At 41.8% G+C, this 19,827-nt stretch overlaps 2 protein-coding genes across 4 annotated transcripts in view; both read left to right on the top strand.

The window, feature by feature from the left end:
• KLHL3 (kelch like family member 3) overlaps positions 1-19,827 on the top strand; it is a 275,618-nt gene that overhangs the window by 124,736 nt on the left and 131,055 nt on the right. The window lies entirely within an intron of this gene.
• Positions 12,214-15,035, top strand: HNRNPA0 (heterogeneous nuclear ribonucleoprotein A0). Its single transcript, XM_032157978.2, has one exon. The coding sequence runs from the start codon at positions 12,546-12,548 to the stop codon at positions 13,464-13,466; it is 921 nt and encodes a 306-aa protein (XP_032013869.1). The 5' UTR covers positions 12,214-12,545; the 3' UTR covers positions 13,467-15,035.

Genomic DNA, 19,827 nt, shown 5'->3' with positions numbered 1-19,827 from the left:
CCACCTCCCAGGTTCAAGCCACTCTCCCGCCTCAGCTTTCCGAGTAGCTGGGATTACAGGCATGTGCCACCATACCTGACTAATTTTTGTGTTATTAGTAGAGACGGGGTTCTGTTGGCTGGTCTGGTCTTGAACTCCTGATCTCAGGTGATCCACCCACCTTGGCCTCTCAAAGTGCTGGGATTATAGGCATGAGCCACCATGCCCGGCCGATTTTTGTTTTCAATTCTGTTTACGTATCACATTTGTTGACTTGCATATTTTAAAGTAACCCTGCATTTCTGGTATGAAACCCACTTGATCATGGTGTATTGTCTTTTTGATATGCTGTTGGATTTGGTTAGCTAGTATTTTGTTGAGGATTTTTGCATCTATGTTCATCAGGGATATTGGTCTGTAGTTTTGTTTTTTTGTTATGTCCTTTCTTGGTTTTGGTATTAGAGTAATAGTGGCTTCATGGAATGATTTAGGGAGGATTCCCTCTTTATCTTTTGAAATAATTTCAGTAAGATTGGTACCAATTCTTCTCTAAATGTCTGATAGAATTCAGTGTGAATCCATCTGCTCCTGGACTTTTTTTTGTTGGCAATTTTTTTTATTACTATTTCAATATCACTACTTGTTATTGGTCTGTTCTATTTCCTTTTGGTTTAATCTAGGAGGGTTGTATATTTCCAGGAGTATATCTGTCTCCTCTAGGTTTTTTAGTTTTTGTGCATAAAAGTGTTCCTAGTAGCCTTGAATGATCTTTTGTATTTCTGTGGTGTTGGTTGTAATATCTCCCATTTGATTTCTAATTACGCTTATTTGGACCTTTTGTTTTCTTTTCTTGGTTAATCTTGCTAATGATCTGTTGATTTTGTTTATCTTTTCAAATAACTAGCTTTTTGTTTCATTTATCTTTTGTATTTTTTTGTTTCAATTTTATTTTGTTCTGCTCTGATCTTTGTTATTTCTTTTCTTTTGCTGGGTTTGGGTTTGGTTTGTTCTTGTTTCTGTAGTTTCTTGAGGTGTGACCTTATTGTCTATTTGTGATCTTTCAGACTTTTTGATGTTGGCATTTAGTGCTGTGAACTTTCCTCTTAGCACTGCTTTTGCTCTTTCTCAGAGGTTTTGGTTGGATGTGTCACTATTATTGTTCATTCAAATAATTTTCTAATTTCCATATTGATTTCATTGTTGATCCAAAGGTCATTCAGGAGCAGATTACTTATTTTCCAATTTCCATGTATTTGTATAATTTCGAGGGTTCCATTTGGAGTTAATATCCAATTTTATTTTACTTTGGTCTGAGAAAGTAGTTGATATAATTTTGATTTTCTTAAACTTATGAAGACTTGTTCTGTGGCCTATCACGTGGTCTTATCTTGGAGAATGTTCCACGTGCTGATGAAAATAATGTATATTCTGCGGTTGTTGGGTAGAATGTTCTGTAAATATCTGTTAAGTCCATTTGTTCCAGGGTACAGTTTAAATCTATTGTTTCTTTGTTGACTTTCTGTCTTGATGACCTGTCTAGTGCTGTCAGTGGAGTATTGAAGTCCCCCACTATTATGGTGTTGCCGTCTATCTCATTTCTTAGGTCTAATAGTAATTGTTTTATAAATTTGGGAGCTCCAGTGTTAGGTGCATATATATTTAGGATTGTGATATTTTCCTGTTGGGCTAATCCTTTTATCATTATATAATGTCCCTCTTTGTCTTTTTTAACTATTATTACTTTAAAGTCTGTTTTATCTATATAAGAATAGCTACTCCTGCTTGCTTTTTGTGTCCATTTGCATGGAATATCTTTTTCCACCTCTTTACCTCAAGTTTATGTGAGTCCTTATGTATCAGGCAAATCTCTTGAAGACAGCGGATACTTGGTTGGTGGATTTTTATTCATTCTGTCATTCTGTATCTTTTAAGTGGAGCATTTAGTTTATTTACATTCAGTGTTAGTATTGAGATGTGAGGTACTGTTCTATTCATCATTCTAGTTTTCTTGTTCCCACCTTAGGTAGACAGAATAATGGTCTTGCAAACATGTCCACATTTTAATCCTTGGGACCTGAGAATGTGTTATGTTACATGACAACGAGGAATTAAGGTTGCTAATCAGCTGACTTTATAATAAAGGGATTATTCTAGTGTCTTAGTTTGGGCTGCTATAACAAAGTACCATATCCTGGATGGCTTATAAACAACAAAAATTTATTTCTCACAGTTCTGGAGGCTACAACTCCAAGATCAGAGTGCCAGCATGGTTGGGTTCTGGTGAGGGCCCCATCTTGCAGTCTACCTACTTCTCATTCATTGTATCCTCACATGATAGAAAGAGAGCTAGCTAGCCCTCTGGGCTCTTCTTATAAGGGCACTAATCCCACTCATGAGGGCTTCACTTTCATGACCTAATTACCTCCCCAAGGTCCCACCTCCAAATACTGTCACATTGGGATTAGGGTTTCAACATATTAATTTTGGGGGGGCACAAACATTCAGTCCATTACACCAGGATTATCTGGGAGACAGAAGAGTTAGTGTCAGAGTGATCCAAAGTGAGAAGGTCTCAACTGGCTTATTGTTGGCTTTGAATATGGAAGAGGGCCACAGGCCAGGGAATATGAGGCTGACATTTGAAGCTAGAAAAGGCAGGGAATGAGATTCTCTCCTAGAGCCTCCAAAAAGAAACACAGCCCTACCAACACCTTGATTCTGACCTACAGAACTATAAGATAATATATTTGTGTGTTTTTTTAAGCCACTAAATTTCTGGTAATTTGTTACAGCAGCAATAGGAAACTAATATATACCATCACATTTACTTTTCAGTTCCAAACACAGCATGTACACACACTGTTTCCTGTACCTTTTGTAGGCTTAATTATTATACGTACTTCTGAAGTCAGCTTTTATTTGAAGAATTTACTGAACTCCGGGTTTCTTCATTTCTATCCTAACACACTGTGTTTACAACTTCTGTTATACTACTTGTCATGTGTATTATAATTGATTTTCTCTTTCTCCCAAAATTGTGAGCTCCTAGAGGCCAGAGACTTTTCTTTATTCACAACACCTAGCCCATGAATGAATGAAATGAAATGATAAATAAATGACAATAGAACACTCTAAATACCTTTAATTTAGAAGGTACATATTCTGTGTATGAGTCTGTGCATGTGTATGTACTTGGGTGTGTGTGTTTTAGGGAACAGATATTCTGAGAAATGTTTAAATTTGTTTAGTCTAATTTTGATAATCTGCCCCAACCTCCTACCCATCTGGCTGGTAATTCAAACCCTGTTATTACTGGACTTGTGTATAAAAAGTTCCAGGTTTACATGAGTCCAGGAATATGGATCTGGTTCCAACACCAAGGTGATTACCTTACTTTCAAGATAATTAATGTTCAGCCTTCAGTGTTATCAATGATGTGGGGGATGGGGTGGAGTTGGGGGTGATGGAGGCTATACTGGCTTCCTCCCGTGGGGAAAACTCAGAAGCTTCTTGTCACTTCTAGACTTGGGAAGCTATCTTTTATTCACACTAAGCCCTCCTCCTTCAACATTTTTTTCTTTTTTGAGACGGAGTCTCACTTTGTCGCCCAGGCTGCAGTATAGTGGCATGACCTTGGCTCACTGCAAGCTCCGCCTCCCGGCTTCACGCCATTCTCCTGCCTCAGCCTCCAGAGTAGCTGGGACTACAGGTGCCCGCCCCATGCCCGGCTAATTTTTTGTATTTTTCAGTAGAGACGGGGTTTCACCGTGTTAGCCAGGATGGTCTTGATCTCCTGACCTCGTGATCCGCCCACCTCGGCCTCCCAAAGTGCTGGGATTACAGGCATGAGCCACTGCACCTGGTCCTCCTTCAACATTTCCTTCCATCTGGAGGAGACTAATACAATTCCCTCTTCTAAAAGCCTAGATTTTGCTCTTGAGGCAAGGGAATATACAGGAGAAGAACAAGGTACAATTAACATCACTACAAAATGAATAGGTCTGCTCATTTTCTCACCTCAGGAGAGACCCTTTTAAAGATAATCCTCCTCTTGGGTTTTTTTTCTTTTCCCACAAAAAGCAGTTTATTAAAGAGAGACAGGCAAGTGCCTTTGCATGAAAAAAGGTGGAAGGAACCCCAGTAATGACATGTTGACATTTTTGCCATTCTGACAAGTATGGGGTTCAAATTAAGTCAGACTTAATTTGATTTGGTAAAATAAATAGTGTGACCTTTTATACATCATCTTGATGGTATGAGATTTATATCTACATGCAAGTCATGACTTTTTCCTCTGTAATATCAATTTAAGTACTTCATAATATAGTATTCTCACCTGGAGCAGTTGTTTCCCTATTTATTAGACAGCTATTTTGGGACAATTAGGTCATTTCCAACTTTTTTTTCTAGTATAAACAAATTAAATTAAAATAAATATCTTTATAGCTAAATCCTTGTATAGGTCCTGAATTATTTCACTGTAATAAATTTCTGGAAGTGTAATTGCTGGTTCAAAAGAATGGGCCAAATTTAAAAGCTTTTGATATGAGTTGTTAGGGTCCACTAGAAAAAATATACTTTCACCACAAGTGGCAGAGAATGCCCTTTTGAAATGTTCACCTTGAATAAATAAAAATAGAACCTGTACTAGTTTGCTAGTGCTGCCATAACAAAATATTACAGAATGAGTGGCTTAAACAATAGAAATTTATTTTCTCCTAGTTCTGGAGGTTGGAGGTCAAAGATAAAGTGCTGGCAGTTTGGGGTTCTTCTGAGGCCTCTCCTCCTTGGCTTGCAGATGGTCGTCCCTCTATGCACTTGTGCTGCTGTTGTCTCTTCTTATGACACCAGACATATTGAAGTAGGGCCCCACCCTAATGACATCATTTTAATGTAATCACCTCTTTCGAAACCTTATCTTCAATTATGGTTACATTTGGAGGTACTGGGAGTTATGGCTTCAATATGTGAATTTGAGAGTGGGGACCAGGGATGCACAATTTAGTCCATAGCAGAATCCTAACTGCAAAACAAACATGGATGTAATAAAAAGTTGATTTTAAAAAATCACTGTTGCTTTCTGGAAATATAGCTGGCCATAGTCTTTCCTTTCTTTCTCTTTCTACGTATAATTTAATATTAAAACACACTCTTTTTAGTGTGTAGTTCTATGACTTGTGTAACCATCACATTCCATTAGGTTTTTGTAATCAAGCTTGCAAGAGGGATGGAAGCCAAAGGTGGTCTAAATTTCAGTTATATTTTTAAATGTTTTATTTTGGAAGGCTGAGACACCTGTAAGCAAGTTAAAGAAACAAAGTAAACTCAGGCAGTGATCTAAAAGGCAAAGTAGAAAAAAATACAGTTTTTCCTCCTTAATGACCTAGAGGAGGAAATTGCATCATTTAAGTGTTTACACAATACTCCTTTTATTGACTGTCCCTACCTTTACTGATCTAATCTCCAAAAAGAATCTAACATTCTGGCCTGGTGTGGTGACTCATGCCTGTAATCCCAGTACTTTGGGAGCCAGAGGCAGGTGGATCACGTGAGGTCAGGAGTTCAAGACCAGACTGGTCAACATGGTGAAACCTCATCTCTAATAAATATACAAAAATTAGCTGAGAGTGGTGGCACATGCCTGTAATTCCAGCTATTCAGGAGGCTGAGGCAGGAGAATTGCTTGAACCCTGGAGGTGGAGATTGCAGTGAGCTTAGATTGCACCACTGCATTCCAGCCTGGGCATCAGACTCTTGTCTCAAACAAACAAACAAACACAAAGAAACTTAACATTCCAATCATACTGCATGTATCCTGGCTTTCTTAATGTCTCTACAACATTCTCTGATCATCCCTACACCATACTATATGTAAGGTGTCTAGACCTGACATTTACCTCTGTGAAGTTTTATTAGTCAACAGAAATGAAAACCCTAATGAATCCCCATTTAAGTGGTATAGATCAGGGGTTCCCACCTCCTGGGCCACGGACTGGTATCAGTCTGTGGCCTGTTAGGAACTGGGCAGGAGGTGAGCGGTGGGTGAGCGAGTGAAGCTTCATCTGTATTACAGCTGTTCCCCATTGCTCACATTACCACCTGAGCTCCGCCTACTGTCACATCAGCAGCGGCATTAGATTCTCATAGGGCATGAACCCTATTGTGAACTGCACATGCGAGGTATCTAGGTTGTGTACTTCTTATGAGAATCTAATGCCTGATGATCTGAGGTGGAGCTGAGGTGGTAATACTAACACGGGGGAGTGGCTGCAAACACAGACTAACATTAGCAGGGAGGTTTGACTGCACAGAGACCATAATAAATTGCAGACTTATATCAAAACCCTATCAGTGAGTGGCAAGTGACAATTAAGCCGTGGCTGGTGGTAGGCTTTATAGTGGCAAGTGAATTGTTGTACTTCAATTGTACAGCTACATCTGGTGGCAGGCTGTCAGAATCTGACACTTTAGTCTGAGCATGGCCTGCCCATTATTTTATTTGCCACTTCCATCCGTGCCTCTTTCCCATGCTGTGCACTTGTCTCAGTCACATTTTGGTAAGCCCACAAGCTAACCCTAGCCAAAATGTGTAAAAAACAAATGTCACTGGAGAGCTTCTTTGTCAAGGGGGACAGATTGAATGATGAGACATCAGAAGACATTAAGACTGCCCTCAAAAATAAAGCTGCATTTAAAAGAAAATACCAAGAGTCCTACTTAAATTACAGGCTCATTGCAACAGGTGATTAACATTCTACAAGCCCGCTTTGTATAACATGTGGCAACCAGCTATCCAACAAAGCCATGAAACCCTTCAAAACTGCTTCTCCACATGGAGACCCAGCACCTTGCATTAAAACACAAGGCTTTGGAGTTTTTCAAGTTTTTCAAATGAACACAAAGAACAGAAGAAACTGGCCAGGCACGGTGGCTCACACCTGTAATCCCAGCACTTTGGGAGGCTGAGGTGGGTGGATTGCTTGAGGCCAAGAGTTTGAGACCATCCTGGTCAATATGGTGAAACTCCATCTCTACTGAAAATACGAAAATTAGCTGGATGTGGTGGTGTGCACCTGTAGTCCCAGCTACTTGGGAGGCTGAGGCATGAGACTCATGTGAACCCAGGAGGCAGAGGTTGCAGTGAGCCAATATTGCACCACTGCACTCCAGCCTGGGTGAAAGAGCAAGACCTTGTCTCAAAAACAAACAAACAAAAAACCAGAAGCAATTATTGAAGGCCACCACTTCATCAAATGTATCTGCACTGAGAGCATCATTCTTAGTGGCTAATTGCATTGCTAAAGCTAAGAATCCCTTTACCGTTGGTGAAGAGTTGTTCCTGCTTGCTGCTAAGGACATTTATCATGAACTTTTAGGAGAGGCTGAAGTTCAAAAGGTGGCACATGTTCCTTTTTCGGCTAGTACCATAACTAGACAAATTGGTGAAATAGCAGAGGATATTGGGGCACAATTGTTAGAGAAGATTAATGAGTCACGATGGTATGCAATCCAGGTTAATGAGTCTACCGATGTTGACAACAAGACAACAATGCTTGTTTTTGTGCCATATCTTTTGCAGGAGGATGTGTAGGGGGATATGTTATGTGCACTTTTGTTGCCGACCAACACCACAGGTGCAGAACTATTCAAGACTTTGATTACATATCAGAAAACCGGAATTGGTCATTTTGTGTCGGTATATGCACAGAGTGGCTGATATGACTGGATGGCTTTCTGGTTTCACTGCTCAGGTCAAAGAGGTCACTTCCGAATGTGAGTCTATGCACTGTGTCATCTATAGAGAAATGCTGGGTAGCCGAAAATTGTCACCCGAACTTAACGTTTTGCAGGATGTGATTAAAATTATCAGTGACATTAAAGTGCATGCCCTTAACTCAACGTCTGTTTGCGCTACTCTGTGAGAGGTGTATAAGAAATGAGATGGCTTTCTAAAGGTAGATAACTGGCCAGAGTTTTTGAGTTATGGGAGCCACTCCAGAGATTTCTTTTACAAAAACAGTCACCACTGGCAGCACATTTCAGTGACATAGAATGGGTGGCAAAACTTGTTTACTTGTGTGACACATTCAACCTGCTCAACGAATTCAATCTGTCACTTCAGGGGAGAATGACAACTGTGTTCAAATCAGCAGATAAAGGGGCTGCATTCAAAACCAAACTGGAATTACGGGGGCGATGAGTGAACATTGGGATTTCTGACGTGTTTCAAACATTAGCAGAGATTTTGAAAGTGACTGAGCCAATGCCTTCTTTCTCCCAGCTGGTGCATGATCACCTAGCTCAGCTTTCAAAAGAGTTTGAGCTTTACTTGCCAACCACAAAAAAATCCCTGAGCTGGGAAGGAATGGATCGACCACCCATTTGTGAATAAGCCAGGGGAATCGACTTTGTCCATACTAGAAGAGGATCAACTGCTTGAGATTGCAAGTGACAGTGGCCTTGTATGTTTGAGACAACTTCAAATCTCCATACATTCTGGATTAAAGTCAAGGTGGAATATCCTGAGATTGCCACAAAAGCACTGAAAAGCCTGCTTCCATTTCCAGCATCCTATATTTGTGAAGCAGGGTTTTCTGCAGTGACAGCAAGCAAAACGAGATTATGGAGTAAACTGGACATAAGCAACACACTTCGGGTGTCACTGTCTCCCATCACCCCCAGATGGGAACCGGCTAGTTGCAGGAAAACAAGCTCAAGGCTTCCACTGATGCTACGTTATGGTGAGTTGTGTAATTATTATATTTCATTGAATATTATGATGCAGTAATAATAGAAATAAAGTGCACAATAAATGTAATGCACTTGAATCATCCTGAAACTAAATCCTGGTCCGTGGAAAAATTGTTTTTCACCAAATAGGTCTCTTGTGCCAGAAAGGTTGGACACTGCTGGTAAACTATTATTTAAAAACAATGTAGGCAAAAACTATCTACCAAAATTGTAAATTCCTAAAGTAACAGTTTTAATAAGTTATGGCCTTTATTCCTTTAGGAGTTCATCTTTTACTGGTTTAAGATTTGGATGACTCTAAAACAGTGGTGCCATCTCAGCTAACAGCAGCGTCTGCCTCCTGGGTTCAAACAATTCTCCTGCTTCAGCCTCCCAAGTAGCTGGGACTACAGGCACGCGCCATCACGCATGGGGTTTCAATTTGTTAGCCATGCTAGTCTTGAACTCCTGACCTCAAGTGATCCACCTGCCTCAGCCCCCCACAGTGCGGGAATTACAGGCATGAGCCACTGTGCCCAGCCCATTTTCCCCTTTCTTTATTATCAATAGGCAAATCCTGACATTTGAAATTTTTTTGTAATAACAAGGTTAATAGCTTTCTACTGTCCTCTTTCGTTTTTTTCAATGTTATTTATCACTATCTAACATGCCATATACCACTCTTATTTGTTTATTGCCTGCTTCTTCCCACTAGAATGTAAGCATCATGAGGGCAGAGGTTTTTGTCTGTTGTTTACAGCCATATTGCCAGCACCAGGCATAGGATTCATATAATTGGATAAACTGAGCATTTACTATGTACCAGGCATGTAGACATGTTTACATGTAGAATCTCATTTAATTTTCACTACAACAGAAAGATGTTTTATTATTCCCATTTTAAGATAATAAAACTGATTACATTTTTTAAAAGGTTAAGTAACTTGCCCGAAGTCACATAACTGGATGGTTACAGGGTAGGTGATAGACCAGACTAGTTTACCCTCAAACCTTAGCCCATCTATTTACCTTTGTTACAATATCCAAACTACTTAACCTAAGATTCAACACATTCCATAGTATCATTTCATAGTACCAAATACCCTCAACCTATCTGACCTCTTACTATTTTCTATCTAAAACTGCCTGCTTCTCTCAAACTAACTGGTCCACTCCCTGTCTCTTGAAGCTTATGTTCCTTCTGGATTTTGCTCAAATGAACTCCCTATAGAAATCTTTTTTTTTTCCTCTCCAACTTTTATTTTAGGTTCAAGGGATACCTAAAATCCCTTGAACCTAAGGGTGGAGGTTTGTTATGTGGGTAAATTGTTAGTCTTGGGGGTTTGGTGTATAGATAATTTTGTCACCCAAGTCATCAGCATAATACCTGATAGGTAGTTTTTCAGTCCTCACCCTCCTCCCACCCTCCATCCTTAAAAAAGACCTGATGTCTAATGTTCCCTTCTTTTGTGTCCATGTGTACTCAATGTGTAGCTTCCACTTGTAAGTGAGAACTTGTGGTATTTGGTTTTCTGTTCCAGCCTTAATTTGCTTAGGATACTAACTAGTCTTTGGCTGTGAGGTTCAGTGCAACTTCCAATTCTTTCTAAATCTTTCCTGAATACTTGAGGATACAGTGAGGAATTCCTCTTAACTTCTTCAGCATTTTCCATATGGTTTTGGAGGCTTTTGGTCACGTAATGCCTCATATTCTATGTCCCACCCCATGTATCTTGCTTGGCACACAAAGGCTCAATAAATGGAAGCTGTTGTAATTTTCTTCCATTCCCATCTGAGTGAGGGCACTAAAAGCAGTAACTTAGGGGTATATGATCTCTCTCTCTGTAAAACGTTCATCTAACCAACACCTTTAAAAAGCTAACATTCTACTTTTGGGAGGCTGAGGCCAGCGGATCACTAGGTCACGAGTTTGAGACCATCCTGACCAACATGGTGAAACCCTGTCTCTACTAAAAATACAAACATTAGCCAGACGTGGTGGTGCCTGCCTGTAGTCCCAGCTACTCGGGAGGCTGAGGCAGGAGACAGGAGAATCGCTTGAACCCGGGAGGTGGAGGTTGCAGTGAACCAAGATGGTGCCATTGCATTCCAGCTTGGGCAAGACTCCGTCTCAAAAATAATAATAATAATAATAATAATAATAATAATAAGCAAAGCTAACATTCTAGGCAGGCGCGGTGGCTCACGTCTGTAACCCAGCACTTTGGGAGGCCGAGGCAGATGGATCACCTGGGGTCAGGAGTTTGAGACCAGCCTGACCAACATGGTGAAACCCCATCTCTACTAAAATACAAAAAGTAGCTGGGTGTGGTGGTGGGCGCCTGTAATCTCAGCTACTTGGGAGGCTGAGGCAGGAGAACAGCTTGAACCCAGGAGGCGGAGGTTGCTGAACCGAGATTGTGCCACTGCACTCCAGCCTGGGCAACAAGAGTGAAACTCCATCTCAAGAAAAAAAAAAAAGCTAACATTCTAGTTCAAAGAAAGCAACATATAGATGATGTAAATTACACATAAAAAAACATTCACTGAGGTTAAATGAAAATGTCTGCTGGAGTGTGCCAAGGGGACCTGAAAAGGCCTCCTCTGAGAGGGCGTCGTGGGAGGGCTTCAAGGATGGCAGGGAGGCAGGGATGTCGCGCCTCGTCTGGTTCCTAATGTCTGAAGCTGTTTTGGTTCCCTGTTGTCTTTCACACCGCCGCCTCGGGCTCGCTTTTGCGCAGGGCCACGTGGCAAAGTTTTAGTTTAACCGCACGTCGGGCCTACTGTAAACGGTTAATAACCGCCTTCGTGGACCAGGCCTCTGCCCTCCATCTTTGTGCGGGCGGGAGGTGGGGCGGGGACGCCAGGTGTAGCGACAAGCGGAGAGGCGGCGGGTAGATCCGGGCCCCCAACCCCAACAGTCAAGTTTTCAAAAAGCCCGCGCGTGGCGCCCCAGGCTGCATCCGTTGGGAATGGCCCCCATCGCGCCCCCTGCTCTCTCCCCCGCAAAGCCCTGGGCGGGAGAAGGCGCGGGGGTGGCAGGCAGGCTGTTCATACTGGGGGCGCCGGGGCAAGCGCGCACCGGGGAGCGCGCCCGTCCAACAGCTGCCGAAAACGGAAGTGGGTGCGAGAGGATCACGGTGATTGGCTGAACTCATATGTCTCTCAAGGGGCTGGCGCGAACGCTACTGCGGAGTTGGGCGAGGGGATGAGTAAAAGGGAGGGGGAGAAACACTGGGAACAGCCGCGGTGCTAGCAGGAAATGAATCGCGGCGGTGCGCGGAGGGCAGGGAGGGACCCATGTCAAGGGACAGTGGGGCGCTCGGGAATGAAAGCGGGCTGGCAGAAGCGGAGGCGAGAGCGGCACAGGCCGCGGGCTTGAATAGACCGCGGAGGGCGGGGAGTCCGTGATCTAGAGCGGCGCTGCGGCGCGGTAGGCGGGATTAAGGGGAGCGAGGCGGGGATTGGCTGGCAGCCCTAGGCTGCCGTACGTCGGCGGTGACGCACGCCTCGGGGAGGGTGCGCGCGCGTTCAGCGGCCTCTTTGTGTGGTGCCCAGATAGGGGAGCGGAGGTGGCGGCGGCGGTGGTAGCGGTGGCCTTGGTTGTCTTCCAGTCTCCTCGGCTCGCCCTTTAGCCGGCACCGCTCCCCTTCCCTCCCCCTTCCTCTCTTCCTTCCTTCCCTCCCCTTCCCTTTTTCCCTTCCCCGTCGGTGACCGGCGGGGGTGGCTCCAGCAACGGCTGGGCCCAAGCTGTGTAGAGGCCTTAACCAACGATAACGGCGGCGACGGCGAAACCTCGGAGCTCGCAGGGCGGGGGCAAGGCCCGGGCCTTGGAGATGGAGAATTCTCAGTTGTGTAAGCTGTTCATCGGCGGCCTCAATGTGCAGACGAGTGAGTCGGGCCTGCGCGGCCACTTTGAGGCCTTTGGGACTCTGACGGACTGCGTGGTGGTGGTGAATCCCCAGACCAAGCGCTCCCGTTGCTTTGGCTTCGTGACCTACTCCAATGTGGAGGAGGCCGACGCCGCCATGGCCGCCTCGCCCCATGCCGTGGACGGCAACACTGTGGAGCTGAAGCGGGCGGTGTCCCGGGAGGATTCGGCGCGGCCCGGTGCCCATGCCAAGGTTAAGAAGCTCTTTGTCGGAGGCCTTAAAGGAGACGTGGCTGAGGGCGACCTGATCGAGCACTTCTCGCAGTTTGGCACCGTGGAAAAGGCCGAGATTATTGCCGACAAGCAGTCCGGGAAGAAGCGTGGATTCGGCTTCGTGTATTTCCAGAATCACGACGCGGCAGACAAGGCCGCGGTGGTCAAGTTCCATCCGATTCAGGGCCATCGCGTGGAGGTGAAGAAGGCAGTCCCCAAGGAGGATATCTACTCCGGTGGGGGTGGAGGCGGCTCCCGATCCTCCCGGGGCGGCCGAGGCGGTCGGGGGCGCGGCGGTGGTCGAGACCAGAACGGCCTTTCCAAGGGCGGCGGCGGCGGTTACAACAGCTACGGTGGTTACGGCGGCGGCGGTGGCGGCGGCTACAATGCCTACGGAGGCGGCGGCTGCGGTTCGTCCTACGGTGGGAGCGACTACGGTAACGGCTTCGGCGGCTTCGGCAGCTACAGCCAGCATCAGTCCTCCTATGGGCCCATGAAGAGCGGCGGCGGCGGCGGCGGCGGCGGAGGCAGCAGCTGGGGCGGTCGCAGTAATAGTGGACCTTACAGAGGTGGCTATGGCGGTGGGGGTGGCTATGGAGGCAGCTCCTTCTAAAAGAAAATTTAAAATGCCTGGGAGTGGCTATAGGGGTAGCTCTTTTCAACAGCCCAAGTGGGGTCAACTCCTAAGCCCCACCCCCTCACATACCGCCTTCCCTGTTTTGCCCTTGGGGGAGCCACTTCTAAGGCTGCTTACCCTTGGGGGTGTTCCTCTATTTGCCTGCCACCTCTCTTGTCTCTCCCTCTGAAGATGGACTCGGCCTCACATACACATTTTTGTGTTACAGTCATTGATGGACTCTATTTTTTTATTATTACTTGGACCTTGGTCGTTTTTATACTAGCAAAATGTCTTGTTTTAATTTGTGTTTTTTGGGGGGAGGGAGGGAGTGAACTTGCTGATTCTGTAGCAAAACCTGGGTGGGGGTTGGGGTGGGGGGTAGTTTACTTTGTTGTAAGGACTTAATAACCTGGCTACAGCGTTTTCTATGAAATCTACTTGGATCCCATGCCTGAAATTTGGAAGCATATGTACAAAAATCATTTTTACGTTTTATTTTTAATAAATCATTGTGTTTGACCGTATATGTCTAACATTTTTTTTCTAGGATCCATTCCGTACCGTTTTTAAGGGATGTTTGTTTAAGACTTTACGTGTTAATTCTTTATTCTTGATGTGTACTTAGAGAAACTTAAGAGGTCCTGTGGTTTTTTTCCCCTATCCTGTTGCCCTGCTAGTTGCGTGTTGAATTATATCCCTTACAGGCAAAACTTTTGAAGTGGTGGATGTGGCTTTTTAAACTCTTAAGTTTCTGTGCATCCATCTCTTGTGCTAAGCGAATTGCTTATCATCTTGACATGGTTGGTCATTTCTATGACAATTTACTTCAAACTGTGTACTGTGTAGTTCTATATAGTTTGTGTTAAGCATGTCATTCATATAAACTGTTTAAAATTTTTCAGATGGCCTAGTTTCATCCCTCTTACTGGTTTGTCTGTAATGAATGGTTAAAAATAAGGGTTATATTTTACCCTCAAATGCGTTTTTGTACTTTCAGAGCAGGTTTAAACGGTTTTTTTTTTTCCTATATCTGAACTGTTGTCCTCATGGAAATCCTTTTCTCGATATTTGTCACCATCTACTGGCAGAATGGCAGAGTAGCTGCGAAACAATTTGTTTAAAAACTTGCTTAGGACAATTGCATCAGATTTAGAAGTTTTGCCATCAAAATTCTTTGCAGAATTGGAAGTTACACATTCGCTTGTAACTGAGATGGGCTTCACAGGAATAGTTGCCAGTTCATATCACAATTGCCCTTTCTATATGAGGTTTGAAAATGTAAAATGTTATGCATAGCTTGGGCGATAGCCCTAAATTGCTATGACAACTAATGAACCAGCTACGTATACTGGTATTTTAGGTGCAAGTTGTAAAGCAAAATATCTGTGTATTCTGCTTGGTTAACAAATGTATATTTGTAGCCCTTTCCTGCAATAGCATTCAAATTGTTGTTTATAAGAGAAGAACAAGACTGATAATAGGAGAAAATTGCCTTTCTGGATAGAAATAGAGAATAGCAACGTTTATGGATATCACAAATAAAGAATTCAATTCTTTACATGATTGAGTGAGAGTATGTATAACCTGGTGGGTGGGTTCAGAGTACCTTTTAATCTAGTATGCTTAACTTGATGTTAATATTTAACTTAAATATTTGACTTAAATATTGACGTTGAAGGCTCAAAGCTATACTAAGAAGCTTTCTGAAAGATTGGGCTTTAAAATAAAATAATATTTTAATATTGAACCATTTTTTAACTTCTTGTCACTGTTCAATTCCTAAGGTCTAGTTCTTGCCAGTTTTTTTTTTTTTTCCTGATAGGGCTTTTAAAGAAGTTTGAAGAAAGGTTAAGATTATTAGGCTGGGTTATGGCTGCTCAGTAGTCACTTTGACAAAGGGTAGCGGATGCTTGGTACAAATAGTGTTATCCTCTATGACAAATGGGGTGGATGTTTTTGCACATTGAAGTGATTAACACATAGTCAAATCCTTTGCTCTCAAATAGTTCTACACTTTCCATACATTTCTGTCTTATTTTTTAATTCTAGTGATGTACAAATTACATGTGGGCTACTTCATTTGGTAATTTGGTCCAGCTTTTTTTGGTGGCTGTAGAGTGGCCTCTAGGATACAGAAAATGATTCTGAGATTTTTCGTTGTAATTGTTAAATACTACTCTGCTTGACTTACTCAGTTTTGGTGGGAAGATCTGGGTCAATTGGAATAGTACACCTTTCTCAGGGTTTTCAGTTTAATAAGAAGGTTATTGTCATTTTATATTATTCCCAACATGGGAATATAGTGGCTTCTAAAGTTTGCAAATGAATTATGTAAAAGGATTTTCTGTTTATTAGGAAGGCAACCTGTTCTGTTCATGGTATATTAACACTTCATTGTCACGTGTCTACCCTTAAAATTGCTATAAACTGTAGTGAAGAAAAAAGCATAGTGGTATTTAGTCACTTCTGGGTTCCTCTTGTCAGTTTATATGCAGACATTTTGGCATGTGGGACTTGGGGAAGAGGGACAATTGGTTGTATGTTTTGACCCCTTCCACCTATGAGAATTAACATTATTCAGATTTAAGAGTTCATGGGAGCAGGGTACAGAACCTAGTGTTGAATATAATTTTTGTGCCATGCTTGAATGTATTTTGACAGATCAGCAAAATAAAAGTGAACCTCCTATTTTTCATCTTAATGTGAAGATATTTTGTATTTACATTCTTTTAAAAGTATAAATTCAGTAGTTATTAGTTGAAAGTGGTTTGAAAGGCTGTTAGAGATGATACAGGTTGAGTATCCCTTATCTGAAATTCTTGGGCCCAGAAGTGTTTTGAGTTTTGGATTTTTTTCAATTTTTGAATATTTCCATTACGTTTACCAGCTGAGCAACTCTCATACAAAAATGTAAAATCCAAACTGCTCCAATGAGCATTTCCTTTGAATGTCATGTCTACACTCAAAAAATTTCGGATTTTGGAGCATTTTAGGTTTTTTGACTGGAATATCTGTAGTGTTTTTCAGGTCATTTAAAAAGCTCTCATTGGTACTGATTTACTGTATCCAAAAAAAAAAAACAAAACTTGCAAGTGGTTAAGGTTCACAGTGATAACGATCAAATCAGAATGACTATACTGATTGTACCTATTCACCCGTTGTTAACTTAGTGATTGGAACATTTCATATTCAAATCTAATTTTCATAATTTTTGTTTTTAAGTAAACCTAAAAGATTGAGGATACTTGAGAATTTTGCGTTTATGATTTCCTTCAAAACCAGAAGTGACAGTATCAGTTATTGGATTTGTAGACTTACTTAGTTTACCTTTTAAGTGTGCTTAAGTTTTGAGAATTTGCATTTTAGGTTCAGTTTTGTCTGCCTGCATCTGCTGATTGCAGATAGGCATTTGGATGTTGGATTTTGAGCAGAACTGCATCCAGACTGCACGGATTTTACCCAAAAAGACAGCACTTGCACTTAGGTTAAGTGTCTTTCTGCATCTTAACCAACTTATTGAATCACTTTAAGAGTGATCATTGGGGAAGTTTTCCTCCTCTTAGCCTTATTTTGGCCTTTTGAAACAGCAACAAAGACTGCCTAGTCAAATAACTCCTTAGCTGTCCTGCTTTTTGAGTGAACTTCATATTTGCCTTAAATAAGAATTTAAATGTTACAAGATAAAACATTTATTATAAAAAGATATTTGAAAGCTGCTATTTAAAAAGGAATTCCAAACTAGGAAGACAAGGGCAATTATATTTTCCACGTATTTTTTTACTTTCATTTGAAGCTAAATAATTTGAACCTTCAGAGAGGGAAAGGATTTAGGATGACACCTTTGGTAGTTATTCTTATCTGCTTCCTTCTCCATTTAGGCAGGCTTTCTTTGTCTCTTTAATTCTTTTACCACTTTGTATGGTTTACTTAAAAAATCTATCTGAAATAGGTATCATTTCCTGCTCTAAAGTTCTCAAGTATAAACTTTTGCCATTTAAACAGTGTGCTTATTTCCCAGTGTTTATCATCAATTTCATTGGGTGTTAGGCACGTTTGTGTAAGACAGTTCTGTGATCTAGAGGTACACAACAGTGAGACAAACCTGGTTGCTGTCTTCATATACCTGCATTCTGGTTGAAATTCAATTTATTTTGAGATGATGCATCTTTACAGCATTGTGTCACAATCTCATATTGTTCACACCATCCATCCAAATTGGAGTTAGTTCCATTGTCACTGAATGTACATTCTCTGATGAAAATTAAGACTCTTTTCTCCTTAATTGATTACTTTTTAGAAATCAAAGGTGTATTTTGTCTTTGATGCTTATGTTGCAAATGTACTTTGCTTCATAGTGGGTGTCTGATTTAATATTTCATAGCCCTTAAGGACATAAATTTGGGCATCCAATAGACCAAATTCTATTCCTGACACAGTCACTTTCTAGCACTGCAACCTTGGACAAACTGGCCTGAGCCTCACTTGCCTTATTTGTAAAAAATAGGCAATGGTAATACCTGCTACATAGGATTGTTGAGCAGATTCAATGAAAGAATGCATATAAAGAAGGGCTTACTGTAGTCTCTGGTACACAGTAATCTTACTATATGGCCCCTAATGAAGAGGTGGGACAGACTAGCAAAAGGCATACTTTTATATCTTAGTACGCGAGACATGCATGGTCTTTAGGCTTTGCGCTTTACTTGCTGGATGAGCTTCCATATGGTAGTTCTCTAAATCACTGCTGCTTCAACTCTAGTAGGAGAGGTGAATCCTGTTAGCCATCCGTAATGTTTTAAGTATTTGTTAGGAAGGTGTAAATAATGTGAGTTTTGAGGAGAGGGGACTTCAGGTAGGAAGAAGGATCAAGAGTGGCATTGTGGAGCATGTAACATTTAACCTTAAAAGATTGGTCTTATAGAGAAGGTGGGAGGAGAAAGGGCATTTTAGGTAGAGGACAGATAGGCAGAAACATGGAGCATATTCAGAGAAGTATGCCTATTGGATGCCAAACACTAGGTACATTTACAAATGTTCTCACTGCATCATTCAGTAACCTTCCGCTTCACAGATAAGGTTGCTAAATCTCATGCCAGAAAAGTGACTCCCAAGGACCCCCAGCTGGTGACATGATAGAACTGAGAGTTGAATCCAAGTTTGACCAATTCTAGTCATTTTGCTCCTTCTACTAAGCTTCACTGACTTCCAGATAACAAATGACTAATTTGTACTAAGATAAAAGAGAGTTGTGAGAAATAAATTGGGAAAGTTAAGTTGGAACCAGGTTACTGAGGTCTTTGAGTAGTAGGCTAAGGAGTTTGGACTTACCTGGTAGGCAGTAAAAGTCATTAAAGGTTTTTGAACAACAATAATGGTAGTGAAACTAATTCACAAAGATTAGTCCAGTAGCATTGAGTAATATAAATGGCAGTGGGGGATGTTTCGAAGTGGCAAGTTTGCTAAGACAACCGATGTTAACCAGGTAAGAGAATGAGAGCATGAACAAAGAGCATTGGAAATAGACTGACAGAGAAGTTGAGGTAAGTTGTGAAAGCGTAATTGACAAATGATTGGATATATGAAGAATGAGGAAGAGGGAGTAGATTAATCAAAATTACTGTGTGAGTGAGAGGATGATGATGCCACTGGTATTAGGAAGAGAAGATTTAGACGGAAGATTTGGACATAGTTGAAGACGCTGGTAGCACATTGAAGCATTGTGTCTTGCATGTATAGCTTTACCAAATGGCCATTGTGCTGGATATTCTTTTTGCCCTTCCTGATCCACTTTCCATCTTTATCTCTTGCTCTGTGTTCCTGGGAGGTTGACTACTGAAGAACTGCATACTCTCTTTTCTGGCTTTATTCATGGTAGGTTTGGACAGTGATAGAAAAGTGAGGTTGAAATATTTGTTCCTTCTCTTTCTCATATACTTAGCAAGAGATTGTCAGTGGCCACAGCTCTGCTCCAGTGGCCCTCTTATAGCTCTAGGTCTTTTCTGGCTTCTTGTAACTGTCTCCTATTGCTAGATTCTCTAGTCCCAAGATGGTTCAAACCTTGTTGATTTGCCTTAACTGTGCCCACACCCTTGGAAATAGTTCCTTTTATTAAAGCTGTTCAATAACTGAGTATACTGTGGTCATCTCTTCAGTGAAATTAAAAAAAAAAGTCGTTCACATTTTCTTATGACTTGATCTTCCCATACCACCAAAAGTGAAGACCTAGCTATTTGCACAAGGTTACTATCCCTAAATTCAGTGCCTCCCTGTTTCTTACTATGTCAAGTTAAAATTTGTTACTCTTCTGCTGGGTGATTCTGCTGGAAATACAGAAGAAAAAAGACAAAAATCCCTC

This window comes from Hylobates moloch, unplaced genomic scaffold (assembly GCF_009828535.3).
Source record: "Hylobates moloch isolate HMO894 unplaced genomic scaffold, HMol_V3 SCAFFOLD_6, whole genome shotgun sequence".
NCBI lineage: Eukaryota > Metazoa > Chordata > Mammalia > Primates > Hylobatidae > Hylobates > Hylobates moloch.
The sequence above is the reverse complement of the archived record's forward strand: the minus strand, read 5'-3'. Positions and strand labels throughout refer to the sequence as shown.

Excerpts from the sequence above, each read along its gene's own strand:
- HNRNPA0 (XM_032157978.2), top strand. The coding sequence starts at position 12,546 with ATGGAGAATTCTCAGTTGTGTAAGCTGTTCATCGGCGGCCTCAATGTG.